Source organism: Monocercomonoides exilis (genome assembly GCF_001643675.1).
Source record: "Monocercomonoides exilis strain PA203 chromosome Unknown scaffold51-639645, whole genome shotgun sequence".
Lineage (NCBI taxonomy): Eukaryota > Preaxostyla > Oxymonadida > Polymastigidae > Monocercomonoides > Monocercomonoides exilis.
The window spans coordinates 393,487-417,699 of NW_027150596.1; the positions used below are offsets into that span (position 1 = coordinate 393,487).

Genomic DNA, 24,213 nt, shown 5'->3' on the forward strand with positions numbered 1-24,213 from the left:
AGTGTTCGTGTTGGCTTTCGTAACAGGATCGACGTAATGACGTTTAGGCAAACGGTTTGGTGTGTGTAACCAATTTCTCCTTAGCAAGTGTAAGCTTTCCACTCGTCGCTGATTATTGTTGATCCTTCTTTGATTCTGTTTTTAATTATATGGATTAGTGTCTCTTTTTTCCGATTTGGCACAATGACCATTTAATTATTTCCTAATTCTTCTTCACCTTTTCGTTCGATAGCTCCAAATATCCACATCAATTTTTTCTGCTTTCCTTATTCGAAAAATAGTTTTATTCAAGGCAAATAAATTTATATTTATGTCAACAAAATAAATATATGATGTTAAAACCTTTTTTGTATTTCCGTCTCCTCCATGCAGCTTCATCAATTACCTCTATTTAACCAGCCCCTCCAATTTTTTCATTTCTGTAATTTAAGTTATTTTATGCAGTCGACCTTGATATTCCTGTCTAGTATCTAATCGTCATTTGAGATTCATTTAGCATCATGCCAATTTGCAAATCTTTGATTTCCAGCCAAAACATCAAAAGAATCATCATCACAGTAGAAATAAGCAATTTTGAAGACCCCAGAGTCGTATTTTTTAAGCAGGAAACACTTTGCTTGCACAATGAACACTTCAAAAAACTTGAATGTCCCCTTCCTTTACAGATATATTTGACTTTTTTGCAGTGTTGACAAACTTCAAATACCTTCGGAAAATACTGTTGTATCCATTTCCAAGATGATTCATCAGATGAAAATGTCTCATACAGTGAATGGCACACCTTTTTGAAAGGTTTTTTGCAAAAATTCAAATTTTTGATCGATAAAAATTTTGTGATCAAACCCATTTTTTATGTGATTTTTTGATAAAAATTATATTTTTAATTTTGTCCAGAGGATGCAAAGCGCAGACAAAGAACATAATATTCTCAAACCTAATAAGCAATAGATTTCGAAAATGATTGAAAGAATCAAAAATATTAGGTATGCTTATTCTATGCTTATGCACCGTTCTATCTTGTATTGGCTTTTAGACAAGAAAACACAGAGAAAAGCAGAAATTTGTTATTTTCAAAATTGGGCATGATTTAAGAAAGGTGGGCAAAATATTTTTATAAAAAAAATGGCAAAAAAGAGCACCCCTCCGGGTTCGAACCTTCGACTCACCAACTTGCAAGTTTGTTAGCAAGTAGCTGGTTCCGATCGTTTAGAGTGCTCTATTTTTCTAAACTTTTCTCACACAATTATTAATAACAAAACCCAAACCCTATAAATCCAATAAAGATCAAGTTTTTTCAAGAGCAAACACTAAAAGGAATAGCGGGAACAAAACCCTAAGCCCAAGAACTGTTACGCTAACCCTTCAACCTAAACCAAGCAATTAATACAGAGATTATTTTAGAATTTTGACCCAAAAATATAATAATACTGGGTCAGATCAATTTTGCCCACCTTTCTTAAATATTGCCTATATCTCTGTGTACAAATGAGGAAATTTGATCTTGAAATGATGAACGTGTTGTGTTAATCTTCCATATGTATTTATTTTCTTTTTTGTTTGTTTTTAAAACTGAATAAGAATTTTTTATTTTTTGTGACTTTGTTGATCGTTTTCTAAAACAGTTACACTTTTGCTTAAAGAAAAAATGGAAAGAAGTTGACATTAAAAGAATGATTAAGCTTTTTCAATATTATTGGTTATAAGTTATTATGATTCTTAATAAATGAAAATATGATTATTTTTATAGAAAATCCAATATTTCTCACTTTGAAGTTGCACGATTTTCGAGCAGAAATGGAAAAACAAGGAAATGATGGACAGTTTTGGGATGAGTATAGAAGAACTGAGCTTCTTTGAAGTATGAAATTTTAAAAGAAAAACACAAGATGCTCAAAAAAAAAGAAACTGCAGTTGGAGAAAGCTGCAGCATTGCTGAAGAACATGGAATATTGTAAAGATGTGTCCGTCAAATGAAGTTATTGCTAAAGCAATTCTTCGTTGAACGGATATATTGTGGGAATTATAATTGAAGACAAGAAAAAAGAAGAAAAGAACGAAAAGCTGATGTGTGATCTTTGTGAATGCTATCAATTGTTTAACTGCAGGATTTCACCTGAATTTCTTCATATCATTGTGCATTGTCTTCTGAAAGCTGCATTGAAGAAAGTGGAAAGCTAGGAAGTTCTAAAAGATGTGGAAATAGTTTTTCTCGCTTTGAGCAATGCTGGACATTCCATGTGAATATTTCTATTTCCTTTTTGATATTTTTGCGTTTTTTCTAATTTATTGATAAGAATACAATTAAGAATTCTGTTATAATGAAATCAATGAAATTATCCAACATCATACTGAATTTCACAATCTCGCACAACCCGAGAATCGGTCAACTTATTTGGTTTGAAAAATTGTTATTGTTGAACGAAGGTTTGGATTGTTTAATTACAAATGAACTGCATATTATCAGAGTTGCAGAAAGAGATATAAAGAAGTCTCTGAGTACGCAGATTGTGAGAGAAAAGGAGAAACAACAAGCGAAGGAGAAAGAATGTAACAAATACAATCATTTGATGGATCAAAACAATGGTATTTTGGTATTTTGAATTTTGAATAATGAAAAAATTGGTCTCGTAAACGGTTTTGTTCAGCCTATTCGAGAGGAAAAGTATATCAATATTCATATAATCTTTCAATGCTTTAATTCCTTGGAAGAAAGCAAGAAGCGGAGATGTGAGTGATTAAACATTGTTGAATGATGCAATCACTGCAATCTGCTCGTTTTATTTTTTATAATGAAAAAAACTTTCACTCGTTCAAAGTCACCCCACCACCACCACCACCTCCCCTCTCATAGACACATATGCAGTTGGTCATATTAAATATGATCAACGCCAGTTTATTATTTTTATTGTTCACTTTTTCATTTCTGAAATTTGCTGTATTTTTCTTGTGATGACAAAAGAGGAAATAATATTATGAATAAAGATATGCAATGTTTAACCGTTTTTCAAGTTGTCACTTTTGTTGATCTTTCGTGGATAATGATTAAATAACAATAATGTTCAATAACATTTGAATACAGAACAAAATTTGAAGAAAGCAGAAGACATTCATGTTTCATTTTCAAATTTGGAAAATACATGAAATAGATGATTTTTTGTTTAATCACACGAAGAAAGAACTCAAGTGTGAAATGATCAAAAACAAAAATGGTCGTGTCGATTTCAATATTTTCAGTTATTTTTAATTCTTATCATCTCTTTTTTCTTCCTCAATTTTTTATATTTTTAACGTTATTTGAATTTATGTTTTCGTTTTTCATTTTTTCTATCTTCTGATCAATATCAACCTTAAAAATAAATTTATATATGCAAGGAAATAATGAAGTGGACATTGATGATTCGTCTGAAGACATTGAGCCTTTATTAAAGTATCATTTTATTCCACTTGATTTTATGTGCGAAATACGCGTTACAGCAAAGTGCATGACTCTTAATTCAAAGCAAATAGCTGTTGGATCATCAGATGGACATGTGTATGTTCTGAGCAATCAAGGGACTCTATTAAAGACATATAAGCCAGCATCATCGCCAATAAATGCTTTATCAATTTCTGAGGATCATTTTATTGGAGTTGCTTCCGAAGAAGGACTTGTAGTTGTTATTGCACCTTCTGATGAAGGAATAGTTGTAAAACATCAATTTCCAAAGGGAGTGAACGCAATTGCGTTGCATCCTAATTACGGAAAGCAAAAAGAATTCGTTGCTGGAGGTGTTGAAGAAAAACTGACATACACTTCAAAAGGTTAATTTTTATCCTTTTGGAGAATAATCATTCATTCAATTTTTTTTTTTTTTTTTTTTTTTTTTTTTTTTTAGGCATGTTTCGAAATAACACTAAAGATTTATCTACAAATGATGGTGAAATATTGAATATTCGATGGAATGGTCGTTATTTGGCATGGGCTACAACATTAGGACTTAGAATTTATGACTTTGAACGACAAGCACCAATTGCACGCCTTACAATGTTTAATTCAAAACAACGTGCTCTTGCAAAATTATATCCATTTTGTCTATGTTGGCGGGGATTAAACGACTTATTTGTTGCATTCGGCAATCGCATGATCATGTACCGAATTCATGAAACACCAGATGAAAAAGGCCGACTTGCTTCAATTGTTCATCAGATGGATGGGTTAGACTTTTGCATCTGCGGAATAGCTCCATTTCTTCACCACTTAGCGATGCTGTGCAGCTACGAGCCATCAACTCCGACTGCTCCACGCAGCCCTCCTGAGCTGAGGATTGTCCGTCTGGACATTCTGCCGATCGGACGTGTTTCACTTGATGATGTGCTGCGTGCTGAGATGAGCTGCGATTCGCTGATTATCTCGCCGAGCTCTTCCGCCGAGCAGGCAGCACTCGGCACCTCTTCCTCAACAATAAGCGGCGTTCTCGACGACTCGCTGACTGTGCAGCCTTCTCCAATCTCTCAGCACTCCTCTTTCCGCCCGAAGGACATATCGCTCTACCACGTCGACGGGCTCATTAACCTGTTTGTCCTCTTCTGCGGCGGCGGGGCAGCTGGGCTTGCTTCCTCTGCGAACTCGCCGCAGTCTGTTGGAGGCAGCATCGTGTGTGGATCGCACATCACCACCGACGACCACGTAGGCTGGCTGATCTCGCGAGGGAGATATGCAGCTGCGCTGGAAGACGCCGAGAAGGCGCGGAGCGGCGAGCTGAAGCGGACGACGGTGGACGACATTGTGTCGCGCTATTTGGATGTGCTGGTGAAGAAAGGGGACTGGCCGTCGGTGATTGCGCTGACTGAGAAGCACCTCCGCGGCAACGTGTCGCTTTTTGAAGGCGTCGTCTGCTGGCTCATCTGCATCGAGCACCTCGAGGCGCTGGGGGTGCTGCCTGTTTCTGAGCCACAGCTGGACGGGCGGGTGTACGAAATGGCGCTCTGCTACTTCCTCTGCAGAGACACAGCTCGCTTCAAGACAGAGGTGGGCAGGATTCCTTACCAGCTGTATGACCCAAAGGTTGTTCTCGCACAGATAGACGAGGTTGTGGACTTGTACAAGGACGTGGCTGCTGTCGTATCGGAGTTTCCACTTATTGACAGTATGCTATTGCTATTTTTCTTTTAATATGCTTTTTTTCCCCCTTTTTTTAATTAAATTAATCAACATTTCCATTTTTTCTTTGAATGAACTGTTCAATTGAACCAACCCTGTATATATACATTCATTCATTCATACATACATTCAAACATACACAGAAGGCGACCGTCATTCTGTTCCTCATTTCCAGAGCACATCTGACCGGATCTCCTTTCTGCAGAGTGTGACACAAGGAAGCATGACGCGGCAGCTGATTCTGAGTCGTTGTCTGAGCGAAGTGGCGATGCAGCTGAAGGAAAAGCGGATGGCACTGCAGGAAGAGTTTGTGGTGATCAATGCGATGTACCTGCTGCGCCTGGAGCGGATGCAGGAGATGGTAGAAGAAGAAGAAGACGATGATGATGAAGATGATGATGAAGATAACAGTGAAGAAGAAGAAGAAGGCAATGAAGCAAAAGGAGAGGTGACAGGAAGCAGAGACAGCAGGGGAGTGTTGAAAGAGACACAGACAGAACAATCGCCGACTGTTCTCAACACCCTTGAGACAGACAGAAGAGAGCACAAAAAGGAGGAGAAAGAGAAAGAGAAAGAGAAAGAGAAGAAGAAGAAGAAGAAGAGAGTGAAGAGCAGCCAGCAGCCAGCCCAGCCGTCTGCACAGAGTGGGATAGCAGATCTGTCAGCTGATGAGCACCAGTTCATCCGCGACCAGATTGCGTTGGGTGCATTTGGAGGCATTCCACCTGGGCTGAGCGAGGCAGATCTGTCTGCCTATTCCCGCTATGCTGTCGAGGCAGAGCAGCGCCGGCAGCACGAGAGAGAAATGGAGCTGGAGAGAGAGAAAGAGAGGGAGGTGGAGCGGGCGAGGAGGCAGATGAAGCTCCCTGCGGCACTGGCACAGGCACCGCTGGGGGGTGTTGGTGTGCCGTCGGGTGCATCAATACACTCAACATTGTCTTCGCTCTTCAGCTTCTCTCACATCAGCGCCTGCAATTGCCAGCACCACACCCCACTGAATGGCAGACCCCTCTTCTCGTTTGCTTCGCCTGTCAAAAACAACAATTCATCTTCACTTGCTTCTTCTTCTGCTTCTTCTTCTCCTTTCTACGGTCTGCCTTCACGCAACTCTTCCACTTCATCCACATCCACATCCACATCCACATCTTCTTCATCATCTCCTTCATCATTCACTTCACGCACATCCACTTTGTCTTCTTCTTCTTCCTCTTTCTCTTCCTCCTCTTCTTTCCTCAGCTCTTCTCCTCTGACAGCTGTTGATGCAGACACGATGACACTGCTGTCACTCGAGCTGCAGCGAAAGGAATACAAAGCAGCACAAGTCATTTTGTGGCTGATGGAAAAAGAGAGAGAGAGAATTCACACCGCTCTGCTTCATTGCAACAGGCTCATCCTCTTCTTTCAGCACCTCATTTCACTCTGGGTGAAGATCCCTCAGACAAATCAGACTTCTTCATCTGCATTTGCTTCCTCCTCTGCAGCAGCAGCAGCTGCTGATGGCTCAATCTCAGAAGGTGCAGAGAAAGAGAAAGAGAAAGAAGTGCTGGCAAAGGAATACGAAAAGAAGGAAACACAACATTCTATTCTATCAACTGCCTCCAAACGAATGGGATCTTCATCTCCTCTTCCTCCCTCCCAGGCAGAGTCAATCGATGCCCTCAAGGCTAATCCCTGTCTCTTGGCTGAAGTGGTGACGCTGGTTGTGGTGCAGCTGGATGCGCTGCTGAGGAGCCTGACGAGTGCGAGGATGTCGCTGCTGGAGCAGGCAGGGCTGTGGCACGAGTGCTTTGCTGTGCAGGTGTGGATGGGAAACAAAGCAGTCTTCAACTCAATCAAACAGTACCCGTCGCGCACCCTCCCGCTCGTTGTGACACATTTGGCTGAGCTGTGGGAGATGGACGAGCAGATGACACTGAACATTCTTGTGCACACGAAGAGGGATGCTGCAAGAGACGAGAAGGAAACAGACAAAGTGAGTGGAGGCAGTGCTGTTGATGCCTCTGGAACAACAAGTCTTTCTGTTGAAAGTGGAGGAGACGAATACTACTTCAGTGTATTGTCTGCAGTGAATGCGCTGACAGGGGGAGTGGGCATTGTGAGTGGGCAGAGTCAGCTTCAACAGCAGCAGCAGCAGCAGCAGACGAGGAGTGTGGGGGCATCTCCTTCATCTGTGCGTGTGGGAGGTGTGGGAGGTGTCGGAGGTGTTGTTGGGCGTGCTGCTTCAAACAGCCTGGCGCCGTGGTTGAGAGAAGGCGAGTGTGGCAGAAGGGTGTTTGTCTATCTGCGGGCACTGTGGAATGTGCGGAGACAGCGCTGCAGTGGGTGGGAGGATGAGATGGTTGTGTTGTACTCCATTCACTGCCCAGCAGAATTGCTGGCATTTCTCACGGAATGCACAAGCTACAACGTGGGGAGGGCACTGAAGGTGTGTGAGGAGAGGCACTTTGTTGGAGGGATGGTTCATCTGATGCGGCTGATGGGGTCGAGACTGAGATCGGTGGAGCTGGTTGTGTTGGGAATAGGCGATGTGGCAAGTGCTGTGGAGATGTGCTTGTCCACTCCATCTGTCGCTGGCAAGCCAGTTCAGCCAGCAATCGCAGGCTCCTCAGCCTCTGGTGCATCTTCTTCTTCTTCTTCCTCTTCATCATCCTCCTCCTCCTCTTCTTCTTCTTCCCTCTCAAGAGAGGGCAGAGATGACCCGTCGGGTGATGCGATGATCCATCTGCTGTCGCTGTGCCTGTCACGAGAGGGGATAGCGCAGATGGTCAGATGTGGATGCAGAGAGACACTTGGAACGAGTGTGGTGCAGCAGCTGGTGAGGAAGTCGTCGGGGATGGGATTGGGATTGGGCAGAGAACTCACCTCTTTCCTGCAGTCTACCTCGTCGTCTTCTTCTTCTTCCTCCTCTTCTTCTTCATTATCATCATCCTTGTCTTCTTCTGATCTATCTTCTTCTCTCTCATCAGGTGCTGTCATCCAGCAGGGTGTGGTGGATGCGCATCTGCTCATCCGCAAGATCCCCTCTGGCTGCATCATCCTTGGCCTGAAGCGTGCCATCATCTCCTTGTTGAACGAGTGGCGTCTCCACATGTCTGTCCTCTCGGCCTCGCGCACAGCAACAGAACAGGACAGCCGCAACGCTGTCTCCAATCTCGTGCGTCTCAAGAAAAGCGGACTCAAAATCACACAAAGAGAGACTTGCCCCATCTGCGGAAGGAACCTGTTTGACAGCGTGCCGCCGCTGGGTGTCGCTCCTTCGATGGGCTCGCTGCCTTCTCTGCCTTCTCTGCCTTCTCCTTCTTCTTCGTCTGCCTCTTCTGAGTCTGCTCTTCAGCCAACACACATTGTGATATACATGTGTGGCCATGGGTGCCATGAGCAGTGCCATTTGCGTGCGTTGGAAGAGAGACAGCAGTTCGGAATTGATCCAATGCCTTCTTCTGTTTCATATGCCTCTTCTCCTTCTTCTCAATCGGGTAATACAAAAAAAGTTAACATGTTTTGCTTTAGATGCATGAGTTAAATCATACTTCAATGCAAAACATATCACTTCATAAATTATTGTCATATCTCCATTTCTAAAGAAAGTACCTCTATTTTTTTTTCTTTTTAGCATCTCATCGTTTTCTTCACATCAAATTATTATTTTTTTTTTCTGTTTGAAATTGTGATGATATTCCTTTTAAAGCTGTAATTTTGTTAAAATAATAATATTTATTGATCATTTCTTTGTTTTATTTTTTTACCTTCAAATGATTCCAAAGAAATGCAAATCAATTTTTTCAAAATGCATGATTGCTTTGCAAGTGATGTTTATGATCTTAGACCTTTGGACAGTTGGGTTCGTTGATACTTACACACTTTTCGGCTTTACAAAAACAGGACGCTTGTGCCTTTTATTCTATTTTATCCCGTATTTTCTTATGGTGTGGTCATTTTTGTATACAATAATAATTGGGCCCGGATACATTCCGATCAAATGGGGAGTAAATCCAAGTGTCCAAAGTTCTATTCCTCAACTTCGCGAATGTTCTTTTTGTGGAGGAAACAAAGTGCATCGTTCACATCATTGCTCAAAATGCAATCGATGCGTTCTTAGAATGGATCATCATTGCCCTTGGCTGGCAACGTGCATTGGTGCAAGAAACCATAAATCATTTGTTCTTTTTCTTTGCTACACTTTCTGCATAGGAGTACAAACACTCATCTTTGGATTTATATGGATGACTTTAGGCTTTTCTCAACAGGACATTGAAGTAATGATACATGGGGAAAAGGTTACAATGTATATTAGGGCTGGATTTGTAATATTTTCATTTATGTATGGAATGTTTTTCATTTTGTGCACTGGAGTGTTGAGCAGCCAGCATTTTGAAACATTCACCAGTAATGTCACCGGAATTGAAGCATTATCACCTTCTCGTTATCTCGATCCCGAATTTAAATCCAAAGGAATAAGAAAACATTTATACGATCAAGGATCTCCATTGAAAAATATGAAATCGTTTATGGGGAATTGCGTGATTTTTTGGCTTATCCCAATTCCTCCACGTAGAGGAACTGAGGTCTTTGATTGGGTTGAAGATTATGGAAAGTTTGAAGACATTGGAGATTCTGATGAAGAATTCGTTCGAACAAGAGCAGAAATGATTGTTGGGGAAAGAAAAGAAAATCAAAATTTACAGAATGAATCAGATTTCACATTTCCATACAAACGCGTCCTTCGCTGAAATATTATAGATATTTCCTTTTTCATCAAATTATTTTACTCCATAGACTCGATGCCCCTTTTGCTATCCTCAGGAACTTTGTTCGGAAGAAGGAAAATATTAGAAAGACATATTCAAATAATTTTGTTATATTCGAATATTGAAAGAAAGAATGAACTTTGAGTAAGAAATAGAAAAACACAACTTAAAAATTAATAATTTTAATAATTTCAGGACAAATGAAGTTGCAAAAATATTATTATATATGTATTTTAATACTGCTATTATATGGAATTCTTTTGCTTTTTTTTCTTATTAATCAAAAAAATTTTGATTTGCAGTCTTATGGATCACATTATGGGTGATCGAATCGGAAAATGAACCAGTATGTGCCAACATGGAATACAACAGAAATAAAAGGTGCAGATTCAAGAATAAATACACATTCTGCAGTGTATTATAAAGGAACGATTTATCTTTATGGAGGACTTGCACCAAATCCTTCGATTATGTTATCCATAAATGCTGGTGTGCAATAAAAAACAATTGATAATCTATCTGAGCTAACGTTATCATCTGTAATATTTTGTATCCTTTTATGAACTTTTTTGTTTCAACTTCAAAGAAACCGGATTGGCAAAAAGTCGTCCTATCAAGCCTCCAAAACGTTATGGTCACACTTCAAACCTTTATGGATCGCACCAAATTATATTTGGTGGTAAAGATTTTTCTGTCAGAGTCAATGATCTGTACGATTGTAACTTGGAAACAGGGAATACATCATTGATAAAACCAACTGGAACTGTTCCTTCGCCAAGGAGCCTACACTCAAGCGTAATATACAAAAATATGCTCGTTGTTTTTGGTGGCGTTGATGATAATGATAATTTGTACAATGATGTCCATGTATATCATTTTAGTGTGCAAAATTGAATTAAAAAAGTCTTTTTAATCATTTATAATTTATTTTTTAGATGAAAAGCGATGGGAAAGGATTAAAACTAGCGATGGCGGAAACTCTGAGAATCAACCTCCTCCTGTATTTCTCCACAGCGCTGTGCTTTTGAACGGGAAAGATATGTATGTGTTTGGAGGGAGCAGACAAGTGAACAGAGGACATGTTATGAAGAGAGGCCTTCTAAACTCGCTCTACAAACTGGACTGTGAGAGCTGGGAGTGGAAGCTGATAAAGCCAACGCTCCTGACGATTGTCCGGGGTGATGACGCAGATCATCCGCCTGTCTCGCTGGAAGACCCACAAGATGTCTTCTTTGGAGGAAAAGCCATGCCTTCTCCTGTGCAGCACGACAGACAGAACTTTGGGGGGCTGTTCATTCCATCGCCGCGGTTTTCGCACTCTGCAGTGGCGTGGCGCAACAAGATGCTCGTCTTTGGCGGGGAAGGAAACGCAAAGCTGAATGATTTGTGGCTGTTTGACCCGCAGACTGAGCGATGGAGGCTGTTCTTCACAAACGGAGTGGCTCCTTGTCCAAGGTTTGTGCTGTCATTTCTGTTGAAGTCACGTTTTTTGGTTCATTTTCTAACTTCTGATTTATTTCTTTTTAACAACTTATAAACTTGAATCATTTTCATTCTTTATTACTATATTTTTTGATTTTATCGCTTTTATTTCTGCATTTCATCAAAGAAATGCTCATGTATCATTAGTGATTGGAGACACCTTATACATTCAGGGTGGGTGTGGCCATCGTCTTCTTCTGCCCCATCTGCACTGGCTGAATCTCGGCCAGTCGTTCTTCAATGCCGACAGCCCACTCGCCATCAACCCGAGCCATTCACTCAGCTCTCTCCACACACTTCCTCCTTCTCCTCCCCATTCGCCCTCAGAAGAGGTGTCCCCGCGCAGTCAGACGCCACCTGCTGACTCAACACTGAAGACAGCTGACGACGACGACAACGACGACGAAGAACTGCCGCGTCTGCCGCCATCGCCAATCCCTCTGCGGATAAGCGATGCTGTCTCAGACGTGCTGGGCATAGCACCTTTCCTCCCTTTTGTGACACTCCCGCCCATCGCCTTCCACCTCCCTTCACTCGCCCGCGCTGCTCCCGCTGGCTCCTTCACGCGCCACCCGCGGAGAATGAAGAAAGAGCAGATGAGCCATTTCCTTCTCCCTTTTCTGCCGAGCATATCTCATCTGCTGCTGGAGCAGGTGTCGCTCTTCAAAATCAGCATTCCGCAGGCAACTCATCCGCCTTCGTCGAAGCAGCTGTCGTTGGCACTGCCTTCCTTCAGCAGCACACAAAACAGAGCATTTGGCTCAACCATCGCTGCTGTGCAGCACGATGCGCTGGAGTCGATGTGGGGGCCTTTTATGAAGTCGTCCTCTCGCTCAAAGAGGAAAGTGAAGGCTGGTTTGGACAGATTGACAGGAGAAAAGAGAAAGAGCAGCGAAACAAGTGAGCAGAAAAGGGACTCTGAGTATGAAACTGAAAATACTGTCAAAGAAATTGTGACTTCTTCATCTTCAACTAATACTGCAGACACTGAACAATCAAACACTCCAACATCTTCATCTTCATCTTCAACCTCTTCTGTCTCAAATTCATCATCATCATCATGTTCTCCTTCCTCAATTCCTGCATACACAAGCATCGCTGGTGTTACACCATTTTCATTTGAATGCTCTTCATCATCATCATCATCATCATCATCTTCTTCTTCTTCTTCCTCCTCCTCCTTCTCTCTTTCTCCCTCCATCTGCCCATTCCCCACCCCCGACGACACCCCAACAGCCCCTCAAACACTCCTCTGCAGAGAGATTCTGATGCACGAGGCATTGAACGACTTTGGCATGAGCACATTCAACTTCTCCATTCTCTCACTTCTGAGTGACAGCAGCACAGCGGACTTGGCACTTCACGTGACAATCAAAAAGACAAACGAAATTGGTGTGTTGATTTGATGATGTTCTGAATGTGTTTCTGAATGAATGCTTATTTTGATAATTGATTTTTTGTTTTTTCTGTGTATTTTTCAAATTAATATGATTATAATTTTAACTTGTCCTTCTATTTATTGATGACTTCTTTATCTCATCCATTTCTAAACAGACACATTCTATTCCCCCGCAGCGGAGAAAGAGATCGCTCGCATCTTTGGCGACGTATCTGAAGATGCAAATGGCTCGTTTGTTGTTCTTCTCCACTCGTTTCTGGTGGAAGAGCGGATGCCTCAGCTGCTTTCATTCTGCACATCACGTGGAAAAGGAGAAGAACTCTGGGCACTTTGGAACGAATGTTTGTCAGACACAGGAAAGAACAAGGCATCTTCTGTGTCTGAGGATGGGATGATATCACAACTGGATTCTTTGGAATCAGATGATAATTCGCATACAGACACTTCTTCTTCTTCTACTTCTTCTTCTCTTTCTTCTTCTGTTTCATCGGCATCACAATCACAATCACCTTCACAATCATCATTTTCACCACAGTCATCATCATCATCTTCTTCTTCTTCTTCTTCCTCATCCACACGCAATGACACAACAGCAGGCACCACTTCCCCTTCATCCTCTTCATCCTCTTCTTCCTCTTCCTCTTCTTCCACATTTTCATCTTCTTCCACAACCAGCACCTTCACCCGCTTCCACTCATTATGTGCCTCTCGTGAGTGCCAGTTCATATCCCACACGACTCCCTTTGTCTGCACCACACGCGCCTCGCTGGCTGTGCTGCTGGGCTATCTCTACAGCGACTGCCTCCTCCCTCTCCCGTTCATTCCTCCCCTTGCCACAGAACACACTGCTGTTCGGCTGCTTCAATCAGAGGCAGAAAAGATAAAAGCGCAGATGAGGAGCAGCTGTTGTGACAGTGTGGGAGATAGCAGAGGGAAGAGAAGGAACAAGCGAGTGGTGTCTGAAGAGGAGCTGAACTTGTTTGAGCTGTATTCGATGCGTGTGGATGCCAGCGCCACCTCCTCTCCCTTCCAGACACACACCACCCCTCCTTCACTCGACACTGCATTTCTGATAGCTCTGGTAGAGGTGCATCAATGGGGAAAAGCTTGGGATCTGCAGAGGATGAGGCAGCTGTGTGTGAAGATGTTGAATGACAATGTGCAGCCATCGACGGTGGACAAGGTCATTGCCGCTGCCTCTGCTCTCAAACAGGACAGGCTGAAGAAGCAGTGGGCTGATTGGATCTCTATCACAAGGAAGAGAGGGGTCTTTACCACTTGAAAATTTCTTTTCTTTTTTTTTTTTAACTTTTTTATTTTTTATTATTTTTTGTTTTTTTGTGATTGCGAAATGCGTTGTTCTGTCTACTGTTTCTCTAAATTTTTATTGCTGCGAAATATTTCTCAATTGTCTTTTTTGGTTTTTATTTGTATTATTTTGTTATAAGTTAATGATTATTTTGGTTTTTTAAAACAAACTTTAAGTTTCTTAAAAAAGAACAAACAAATAAATTTTTTTTCATTTCATATGATTTTTTTTTAACAAAAAAGTGGCTCACCGTCTATGTTTTACTATAATTATTGAAATTGCGAAAACATTTTTCTCAATTTTAAAACAAGAGATAAAAAATCAGATAATAACATTCACAAAAGAAAAAATTGAAAATGATGAAATAACAATAAATTATAGAAATTAAAAATTATGCAATTCTAATATTTTTTTCCGCATATTATGCTTAAACAACATTTTTATTTTCTGAAAATGAAATTAAAATTCTTAATTATTTTTTATGTTGGTTTGTATTTGATCATAAGTTTTAATGGCAGACAGATCTCGAAAGCCATCGCAAGCCCCACCAATTGCGCGTGTGCCGCAAGTTGTTGGGGGACGGTACAAGCTGGAAAAGAAAATCGGGTGCGGGTCGTTCGGTGTGGAGAACAGGTGTTAGATTTTGGCGAATTTTAACTGTTTTTGTGGTGCAGGGGACATCTACAAGGGAGTCGTTCCGGGGACGGACGAGGAATATGCAGTGAAGCTGGAGGCGTGTCTTTTCTGGGATTCACTTTTTTTCGCTTTGAACCAGGGACTTTTTTTCATTTGATTTTTGTTGGATGGATTTGTGGTGTGGTGACGATGGTGGGGCTTGTGTGTATGCGTGCTATTGCTGTTGGTGGGTGGTGGTGCGGAGCAGCCGGCGAACGCGAAGATGCCGCAGCTGATGTATGAGTGCAAGCTTTACAAGCACCTGAACGGAGGGCCAGGGATTCCGAATGTGTGGGGAAAGCACTTTTTTCTTTTCCTTTTTCTATTTTTAATTTGCTGTCCATTCTATTTTTTTTTCACTTTGGAATTGTTTATTGTTTTTTCATTCTCTTTCTCTCTTTTGGCGGTGCAGATCAAGTGGTTTGGGGCAGAAGGGAACTACAACGTGATGGTGATGGACCTGCTGGGGAAGTCGCTGGAGGACCTGGTGGCAGCGCAGCCGCACCAGCGGTTCAGCCTGAAGACGACGATCATGCTGGCAGACCAGATGATCTGCCGGCTGGAGTTTCTGCATTCGCGAGACTATGTTTGTGAGTTTATTTATTTATTTATCTTTTTTTTTATTTGTTTGACTGATTGACTGGTGGTGCAGATCCATCGGGACATCAAGCCAGACAACTTCCTGATGGGGCGGGGGAAGAAGAAGAACATTGTGTACATCATCGATCTTGGGCTTGCGAAGCGGTATCGCGACTCGTCGACGCACCAGCACATTCCGTACAGGGAGGACAAAGGGCTGACCGGGACTGTGCGATATGCATCGATTGTGTGCTTTATTATTGTTATTGTTATTGTTATAATTATTTTGTATTTTCTTTTTCTTTTCTCTTTTCTTTTTGTGATTTGGGGACTGGGTGGGCAGAACTCGCACCACGGGATAGAGCAGTCGCGGCGGGACGATCTGGAGTCGATAGGGTACATCCTGATCTACTTCCTGAACGGGTCGCTGCCGTGGCAGGGGCTGAAGATCGAGAACCGGAACAACAAGTTCCGGGCGATCTGCGACATGAAGATGAGCATCCCGGTGGAGACGCTGTGCAAAGACTGCCCGAAGGAGTTTGAGCTGTACATGCGGTATGTGAAGGACCTGCACTTTGATGCGAAGCCGGACTACTTCTATCTGCGGCGGCTGTTCCGGTCGCTGTTTCTGAAGAGCGGGTACACGCTGGACTTCCAATACGACTGGAGTGTGGAGGAGCCGGTGGGATCATCATCCTCATCCTCCTCCTCATCCTCCTCTTCTGGCGGAGGAGGAGCAGCAGGAGGAGCAGGGGGAGCAAGGGGAGGGGAGAGGCGGAAGGAGGAGGAGCGGGAGGCGAACGAGAGGCACGGGGTGGTTCTGTCGACAGATCGGATGGATCGGAGTGGAGGGATTGGAGGGCCAGTGACAGGAGGAGCAGTGGGAGGAGGAGGAGCGCCTGTGGGGTCAGTGCCATCAGGGGGGATGGGGATGGGGATGGGTGTGTCGTCGACGATGGCGACAGCAGGGACAGCAACGCCTCCGTCGACGTCGACGCCAGCAACAGCACACCCGTCGACAGCATCGCCTGGGCCATCGCCTTTGGGGTCAGGGCGAGAGAGCGGGGGAGGAGCAGGAGCAGGAGTCACAGGAGGAGGAGGAGAGACAGGAGCGCCATCGCCATCAGAGGGAGCACCAGCGACGATGCGGAGCACGAGCCAGCAGCAGACGCCGCAGTTCCAGGCGCAGATGCAGGCGCAGATAAAGGCGCAGCAGCAGGCAGCAGCAGCAGCAGCACAGGCTCAGGCGCAGGCACAGGCGCAGGCAGCAGCTGCACAGTCGATGGGCGGGCGGAGCAGCCGGGGCGGTTATGGGCCGCAGATGGCACCGGGGATTGTGATGGGGCCGAGCGGGCAGCCGATGATGGTGGCGCCGGGGACAGCCGGGGCGACGCCGATGACGCAGGCGCAGTATCTGCAGTACCAGCAGTACCAGCAGCAGCTGGCAGCGATGGGGGGCATGCGAGGAGCGCCATCTGGGTCAGGTGCAGGTGCAGGAGCAGGAGCAGGAGCAGGAGGCGGGGCAGGAGCAGGGGGTGTGGGAGGGAGTGCACACCGGAGCGGAGGAGAAGGAGGGTATGCAGGGTATGGGAGTGGGCCGCACTCTGTGTCGCAGTCTGCAGGGATTGGGGCAGGGGCAGGGGGTGGGGGAGGAGGAGGAGGCGGCGGGTATTATGGAACATCGAGTGGGAGTGGGCTGCCGCGGTCGAGCACAAGCACAGGAGGGGTGGGGATGGGGCGGTCAGGTGTGAGTGTGAGCCGGATGGGAGGGGGATGAGTTCAGGCACGGGGAGTGGGCGGATGGGCGGAGGGAGTGGAGGAGGAGGAGGAGGGATGGGAGGAGGAGGAGGAGGAGGAGGAGGAGGGATGTCATCGAGCGGGTATCGGAGCAGCAGTGGGATGCCATCGTCGATGAGCGGGAGCAGGGGGGGATATGTTTCGAGCTCGCAGCGTCTGGGGCCATCTCCTTCATCGGGAAGGAGATAAAAGGCTGATGAAAATGGAGGGATGAGGGGAGGAAAGGAGGAGAAGAGGGAGAAGAGTGAGGAAAGGAGAAAGAGGAGGGAAAGGGAAGGAGAAAGAAATGAAGAGAAATGGATTGAAAAGGAGAAGAGTTGATGAATAAAGGAGAGAAAATGAAAGAGAAATGGAGAAAGAAGAAGAAGAGGAAATGGTTGAAGGAGGAGGGGAAGAAGAGAAGAAGAGAAGAAGAGAAGAGAATGAAAGAAGATGAGGAATAAAAAAAGAAGAGAGGAGGAAAAGAAGGAAAAGAGGGAAAAAGAGAAGAGGAAAGGATTTGATGAAACACTTCACAAAGATGAAAATAGAGAAGAGAAGAAGAAGAAATTTGGAGAAGGAGAAGGAGGAGAGGAGGAGAGAAAAAAGAAGGAAAAAAGAAGGAGAAGAGAAGGAGAAGAGAAGGAGAAGAGAAGGAGAAGAGAAGGAGAAGAGAAAAAAGAAATGGATTTGAATGGAGCAGAGTGTATATATATAAATGTGTGTGGGAGCATTTTTGCGAAGCTGTGCGATCAAGTGGCCGATGATAAATACGAATGGCCAGCCTTCAAAGGACAGGGTCTGCTGAGCTGGATCGACCGCCGAATGCGCATGGATCGAAGGGAGTCCAAGAAATGCTTTGTTCGAGTTCTTTTGTGAAGAGACGCAGGAAAAGGGAGGAAAGGAGGAAAAGGGGAGAGAATGAGAGAGTGGGAGTGAAGAGGATGAAGAAGGAAAAGGGCAGAACAAAGATTGTCTGGATGGCTTTGGTGCATGTGGATTGGGAGGAGTGTCGATGAAATGGACGGGTGGAGCCTGTTGCTGGAGGCAGGATTGCGTATGGATTTGGAGCACTTTGGGAGCCAGGACAGCTTTGCTGATGAGGCGCTTGTGATTTGAAGGCAGAAAGACAGCACACATTTATTTGAATGGTTTTCTGTTGTTTTTATTTTTTGATTTTGTTTGATTTTGATTTGACTTGAACCCCCTTTGTCAGTTTTTGTCAGTTTTTGTCAGTTTTTGTTTGTTTTTGTTTTGAATGTTGAACCATTTCATTGCACCAACAAAGCGAAGCGAATGAGTTTTGGGGGGTTGTGTGTGGGTGGAGGGAGCATGGAGGAAGGAAAGTGGATTGTGAAAGGGAAGGGTTAAAAAGTGGCACCATCTGGCATCTCCAAAAGAATAGAAAGAGAAAAAAAAATCAAAATGGAAATTGAACATGAATGGCTGAATGATTGCCCAACAGTCGGATTGGAGAGGAACAGCCACCAGTCTCCGCACAGAATGTGGCTGAGTGTTCATCGCTCTCGTTGCCTGCCAGAACATGCTCATTCGCACACATCCCATTCACTGCTTCACCTTTCTTTCTCTCCTCATCAAGCGGGCATTGCTCCAGTTCTCGAAACATTTTTTGCCTTCAGGAAAAAAAAAATACAATAATCTATTGGAAAAAGAAAATGTTTAATGAGAAAAACTCTGAATAAATAGAATGTGTGCAAACAAACATTTCTTGCTATTTTTTGTTGGCTACAAGTTTGTATTAAGCCATAACCAGCTTCATAAAAAAAAAAGTGTCAGAGTTATTAAACAGGCCTGAGAAAAAGAACTTCACAATGGAGATATCTTTTTCGTCAGTTTTTATTTTTCTTTCTTTCATTGTTTTGACAGGAAAAATAACCAAGACAGTCAAAAACATTCTCGAGTGGAAAATTGTTTGTTTTTTGATTTTTATTTTTAATTTTTTAATTTTTTTATTTAGATTAACGAGGATGAATATGAATGAAGAATTAAATAATTATGGGCATATTTGTGTTTTGGCAATTGTTTGTTTTTTGACTTATATTTTGCAATTCTTTGCAAAAGACTCGAAGAGCTGAATACACATTATGAATTTACTTGCATTTTTCTTGCTTTGGAAATTATGTTCAGCTTTTAATCCATCCACTAACATTATTGAAAATCTGCAACCAGGGCTTTACAAGCTTGATATTACAAAAGAACGCACACTTAAAGTTGAAACAATGGAATTGAACATCACCACTGATAGGCATTATTGCGAATTTTCGGACGAAACAATGGATGTTGAAATTGATAATGACGAAATGTTTTCCAAAGCTGACTACCCTTGTACCGAAGATAAAATTTCTGCAACTATTACAGCTTTATATTTATTACAGTATAACATGGGTTCAGATTTTAAAGGCACACGCTTTAGAAAATTATCATATTTTCATCTTATGGCGTGCGGAAAAGTTATGATCACAGATTTTGATAACAAAACTGTTCTAGAACATCATAAATGCGAAGATGAAACGACTAATCATATTCTTCCTGCGTTATTTGATCCATCTTTCTTGGATGTCACAACCGATTCTTGTATTCCTTTTGATTTAACTGTTCCGAAGGAATGTCCCAGAAATTGCACTGCAGAAGGGCAAAGCTGGAACATCCAACAATCATTTAAAACGCGTACCTATTCTGTTGGATTCGGAAGTCAGATTACAATCGGGCAATTAAAAAGACTCATTTGCAGAATTGGGCCAGTTGCAGTTAAGATAAATGTTGGAACAAATATTCCTCTTGCAGAAGAATCATCATTTGAGAAAGCTATTTATAACGGAAGAAAAACTCCCTACGAGAAGAGTGTAGATATCTGGATAGCAATTTATGGTTCAAAGAAAATTGCAAATGAGTTAACAGGAGAAGAAGAAGAATATTTAATTGCAAAAAATATACACGGAGATGATCTGCCTGATTCAGACCCAGACAATGAAAATGAGCAATCATATTTTTTTATTTCTGTTGCGGATGATCAAGTTTGGGGTAGGAGAAAATCAGAAGAATTACGTAACATTAACAAAGGAAGCAACAGCCAAGGTGATCCTGATTATCGATTTGATGTGTATTTTATGTATTTGCCTTCTATTTGGGATGATGAGATAAGAGGAATATATCAGCAGGAGATTGATGAAGAAGGATATGTACATTACACTTCACTCACACAAGAAGAAATGGACAAGAATTTTTTCCCTCTGAAAATTTCAAACAAAGCGTATGCAAAGGAATCGTCAACTCATAGTTCTCTTACATCTTCATTCTCTTCTCCTTCTTCTATTGATTCTGCTTTTGAATCCACAACTTCATTAAACAGATTGCATCAACGCAACATCTTTTCTTCTCGGCCAAAGCCTCTTCTTTGGAATCGTCAAGGAGCTTCTGCATTTCCAGTGAACTATTCTGTGATATCAGAATATGAGCTCTTCTTCCACCCACATTTCCGTCTGTTCACAACACTTGATTCTTCCTGCGACAAAGTGTCCACGTCCCAATTGAGATCAGCTGCCGATGCGATATCCTTCTCACTCTTTGCGCATTTCAGAGCCAACCAATCAATTTCTCTTCATTATTCTCTTTCTTGTCTGCCAGAGTTGTTCAACAAAAGAGGAGAAAGCAGAGAGCCCTCCTCGTCGTGCAAGGGCATTGGGCTCACAGCTCTTTCGTCTGTAGTGAAGCACGGCTTTGTTGGGATTGATTGCCTCGATAGCTCTCTTCGAATTGTCGAGAAATGCCCAATTCGCTGCACATCAGACACAGCCGCCAGAATAAGCAATTTAGGAACACATGATAAGAATTCGTGTTTGAGCGAAAAAGATGCATCGAATAACTCAGGCATCTGCTCAAGCATATCAGATGCTTTTGAGGCAAATGCCGTTAACAGCTCTTTGGTTGTGCAAAATGGAGATCAATTGGCATTTGTGAAAGTGGTGGATGTATCTGCAGAGGAGCTGAAGGGATATATTATGAAACATGGACCATGCGTTATCACATTCACCGTTGAACAAAACGAAATCGACTCTTTTGTCGCAGGATGGAATGACGAAATGTCTGTTCTCGGAGAGAATGATAAAACAGCAGAAAATGCAAATGCATTCACTCCAAACTCAAAGGACGCAAACGAAAAGATCACCCGCTCTGTCACTGTGCTTGGATGGGGCGTATCGCCTCCGAATTCAAAGCACTCAAGTGAAATTGAGTATTGGCTTGTTAAAGATCAAGATAAGCTGAAGCATTCTTCTGATAGCGCAGTCGATTATTACGCAGATTCCAGCACTGCAAATATTTCTGAACATTTTGAAGCAACTTCAAACTCTGTTCCTCGTGCAATCAGAGACACATATCGCGTTGCAATTTCGTCCAAACTTTCAACGAAAGATCACTTGACTGCTCTTTTCTTCCCTGCAACTGTTGAGACTCGTGGAGACGTTGGAGGATCATTTCACGTGAATATTCCATATAAGATCAGCATCGTTTTAGGTTTAATTCTTTTGCTGTTTTCTTCTTCGCTTCTTTAGAAAAGATTTTCATTATTTATCTCAAACTGTTTATGGTTAAGCTTCTCCAATTTCTTGAATTGGTATTAATATAAAGTTCATTATATTTCTTCTTTGAATAGTTGAAATTAAATGGCGCATTTAAATGAGCTGGATAAGATTGACGTTTTGTAATGAACATTTTAGTGCGTTGAATAGAATTGTTTTCTTTGCTTTTTTCAATTTCAAGATTATTTTTTGATTTTTTAGATATATTATAAGCATAGAGTTTTTTATCTGAAAAAGATAAATTGGATTTCTTCTTGTGAAATAATTTTGACTTTTGCATTTGTTTGTGAGCTTGAAGCAATAAAAGAAAAAGTCACAGATTAACTTATTTATTGTGCTGAAACTCTTTGCTCTTTTGATTGAATATTTTTTCCAGAAATTCTTGTATTTGTCTCAATGCAGAAAAGCCGAAGTGAAAAACAATAAAGTTTTATTGGATTATAAAAGATAAATGCTTCTATTTTAAAAATAACTTTCAAATGAATAACTGTTTGCAAAGAAAAAATTAAACGACGTTATTGTTTGTTTTTTATTTTTTTGGTTTTAAAACTTTTCACTTTTCTTTCTCAATTACCGATATTCTTAATTATTGGAATTCGTTATTTGTCTGCATCGTCTTTCTTTTCAGAAACAAAAAAAATTGACATTTTATTCGGATATGCTCGCTTTGCAAAAAATATGAGATATTCGCACATATGCTTTTGAATCTCTTTTTTTCAATATTTCTGAATATATTTTTAAATCTCGGTAAATCTTGGAAAAAATAAGGCAAAAGAAAAAACTTAAAAATTAAAAAATTTAAAATAAAATAAATATAAATATAAATATATAAAAATAAAAGAACATAACTTTTGAGTTACAAAATGAAATAAACTCATGTTCTCAAACATTTACATTTTCATAATTCAAATTACAGATAATCCATAAAAAATTATTTGACTAATAAAATAAAATATCCCCTAAAATTTGTTGAACAGCATTACAAAAAAGAAAAAAGTCGGAAAGAAAAAAGAAATATTTCTAAGTTTTGAAATATTGCACATCTCATTTCTTCAAACAATCACGAAACAATCAGTCAATTCAAATGAAAAGTCAGTAGAAAAATATGCTCTTTCTAAAATAGAAATTGTTTTATAAAAGCTTGTGATTAAATCCTCAAATCCATTTTCTTCCATTTTTTCATAAAGCACCATGTTTATTTCCTTTCTTTTCGCTTCATTGTCTTCAAAATCAAAATTATTTTTCAATCTTTTTCGAATTGTCGAAAGCAATTCAAAGTAATTGCGTTTCATAATGTCTACCAAAGTTGACCGCTGAAGTTCATCTGAAATTAGATTTGCAACTCCTGCCTTTAATAATGCATCAGCTCCAACAGCTCCACGCTCCGCAGATTTCTGAAGTATCGAAAGACAAGATTCAGTTATTACTCTTTCATATTCTCTAGATGCTCTGCATAACTCAATAATGCAACGATCCAACCCAACATTCTTCATCTCCAGAAATTTGTATAAAAGAAAGCAAGACTCCAATGTTCGGAGCCATCTCTTCAAAGTGAACACTTCTTTCTTTTCTTTTTCGCCTTTCTTCTTTTCTTCTCTCTTCCAATCAATAAGAATTCTCAGTTCCTCCAACTCTCTTGTAACCTCTTCCACAAAATGAAGATCATCCTCAACAACTTTTTTCAAACATTGATTGAAGGATAATTGGTTTGTCAAAAACTCCCAAACAGACTGATACGCGAGCCGTGTGAGATTGTGATGTTCCTGATGATATTTGATGATTTCTGTTACATCACTGAGATACAGTTCTCTTTCCATGACCTATGCAAAAAATAAGCAAATAAAATTACAATAAGAAAGGTTAAATTATTCAATAAATGGAAAAACAAATAAATCATACATAATATGGCACTGCATTGCTCAATGCCAGCAACGCTATTTCCACTTCCTTCTGAGCCTTCTCGCTTTCCTCTTTCTTCAACGCAACTTTCAAAAGACAAGGCACACACGCTTTGAGCATTTTATTTGAAGTTGAATTAAATAATAATAGGTTGCATTCGCAAAGATCTATCAGAAGCTTCATGTTTTTCCTTTCTTTCTTCTTCTCTTCTTCAGCAATCATATTTTCAAATTTGCATTTCAGCAATGCACAACAAAAATTATTTATTCGGATATTTTTCTCAAATAAGCAACATCCAAGATTCTTCAACAACAAAATCGAATTTTCAAAAGATAATTTCTTTTTGAAGATCATGCAGTGTATTTTACTGAAAAATTCTTTTTCAACAATAAATTCAAGCATTTCTTTATTCATATCTTCGATCATTTCAACCATTTCTTCAATTTTCTGCTTCTGTTCATCTTCATCACAATCTTCCAGCTCAGAAAATAATTCTTCAAAAAAAAAAAAGAAAGAAAGAAATCCAATCAAAAAGAATTCAAATCAACAATGAATGCACACTGTTGAATCTTTCAGTGACGCTTATTGCCTGCATTTTTATAAGAATA

General features: G+C 41.4%; 5 protein-coding genes across 5 annotated transcripts; 4 read left to right on the plus strand and 1 right to left on the minus strand.

The window, feature by feature from the left end:
* Positions 1-3,365: 3,365 nt before the first annotated feature.
* Positions 3,366-9,870, plus strand: MONOS_4932 (Homotypic fusion and vacuole protein sorting (HOPS) complex component Vps41B; the record flags this gene model as incomplete). Its single annotated transcript, XM_067875041.1, has 4 exons — positions 3,366-3,801; positions 3,876-5,126; positions 5,284-8,616; positions 8,966-9,870. The coding sequence occupies 4 exons, from the start codon at positions 3,366-3,368 to the stop codon at positions 9,868-9,870; spliced, it is 5,925 nt and encodes a 1,974-aa protein (XP_067720807.1).
* A 356-nt stretch (positions 9,871-10,226) lies between these two features.
* Positions 10,227-14,294, plus strand: MONOS_4931 (putative host cell factor; the record flags this gene model as incomplete). Its single annotated transcript, XM_067875040.1, has 5 exons — positions 10,227-10,377; positions 10,475-10,768; positions 10,824-11,343; positions 11,498-12,762; positions 12,925-14,294. The coding sequence occupies 5 exons, from the start codon at positions 10,227-10,229 to the stop codon at positions 14,049-14,051; spliced, it is 3,357 nt and encodes a 1,118-aa protein (XP_067720808.1). The 3' UTR covers positions 14,052-14,294.
* A 295-nt stretch (positions 14,295-14,589) lies between these two features.
* On the plus strand, positions 14,590-18,033 carry MONOS_4930 (putative casein kinase I-like 5; the record flags this gene model as incomplete). The annotated part of the gene is made up of 7 exons (XM_067875039.1): positions 14,590-14,698; positions 14,753-14,811; positions 14,962-15,042; positions 15,166-15,339; positions 15,406-15,579; positions 15,676-16,149; positions 17,998-18,033. The coding sequence occupies 7 exons, from the start codon at positions 14,590-14,592 to the stop codon at positions 18,031-18,033; spliced, it is 1,107 nt and encodes a 368-aa protein (XP_067720809.1).
* Positions 18,034-19,129: 1,096 nt separating this feature from the next.
* Positions 19,130-22,031, plus strand: MONOS_4929 (uncharacterized protein). Its single transcript, XM_067875038.1, has one exon. The coding sequence runs from the start codon at positions 19,214-19,216 to the stop codon at positions 21,677-21,679; it is 2,466 nt and encodes an 821-aa protein (XP_067720810.1). The 5' UTR covers positions 19,130-19,213; the 3' UTR covers positions 21,680-22,031.
* A 911-nt stretch (positions 22,032-22,942) lies between these two features.
* MONOS_4928 (uncharacterized protein) lies at positions 22,943-23,788 on the minus strand (the record flags this gene model as incomplete). Its single annotated transcript, XM_067875037.1, has 3 exons — positions 22,943-22,954; positions 23,008-23,526; positions 23,606-23,788. 3 exons carry the CDS (start codon positions 23,786-23,788, stop codon positions 22,943-22,945), a joined length of 714 nt encoding a protein of 237 aa, XP_067720811.1.
* Positions 23,789-24,213: the final 425 nt, after the last annotated feature.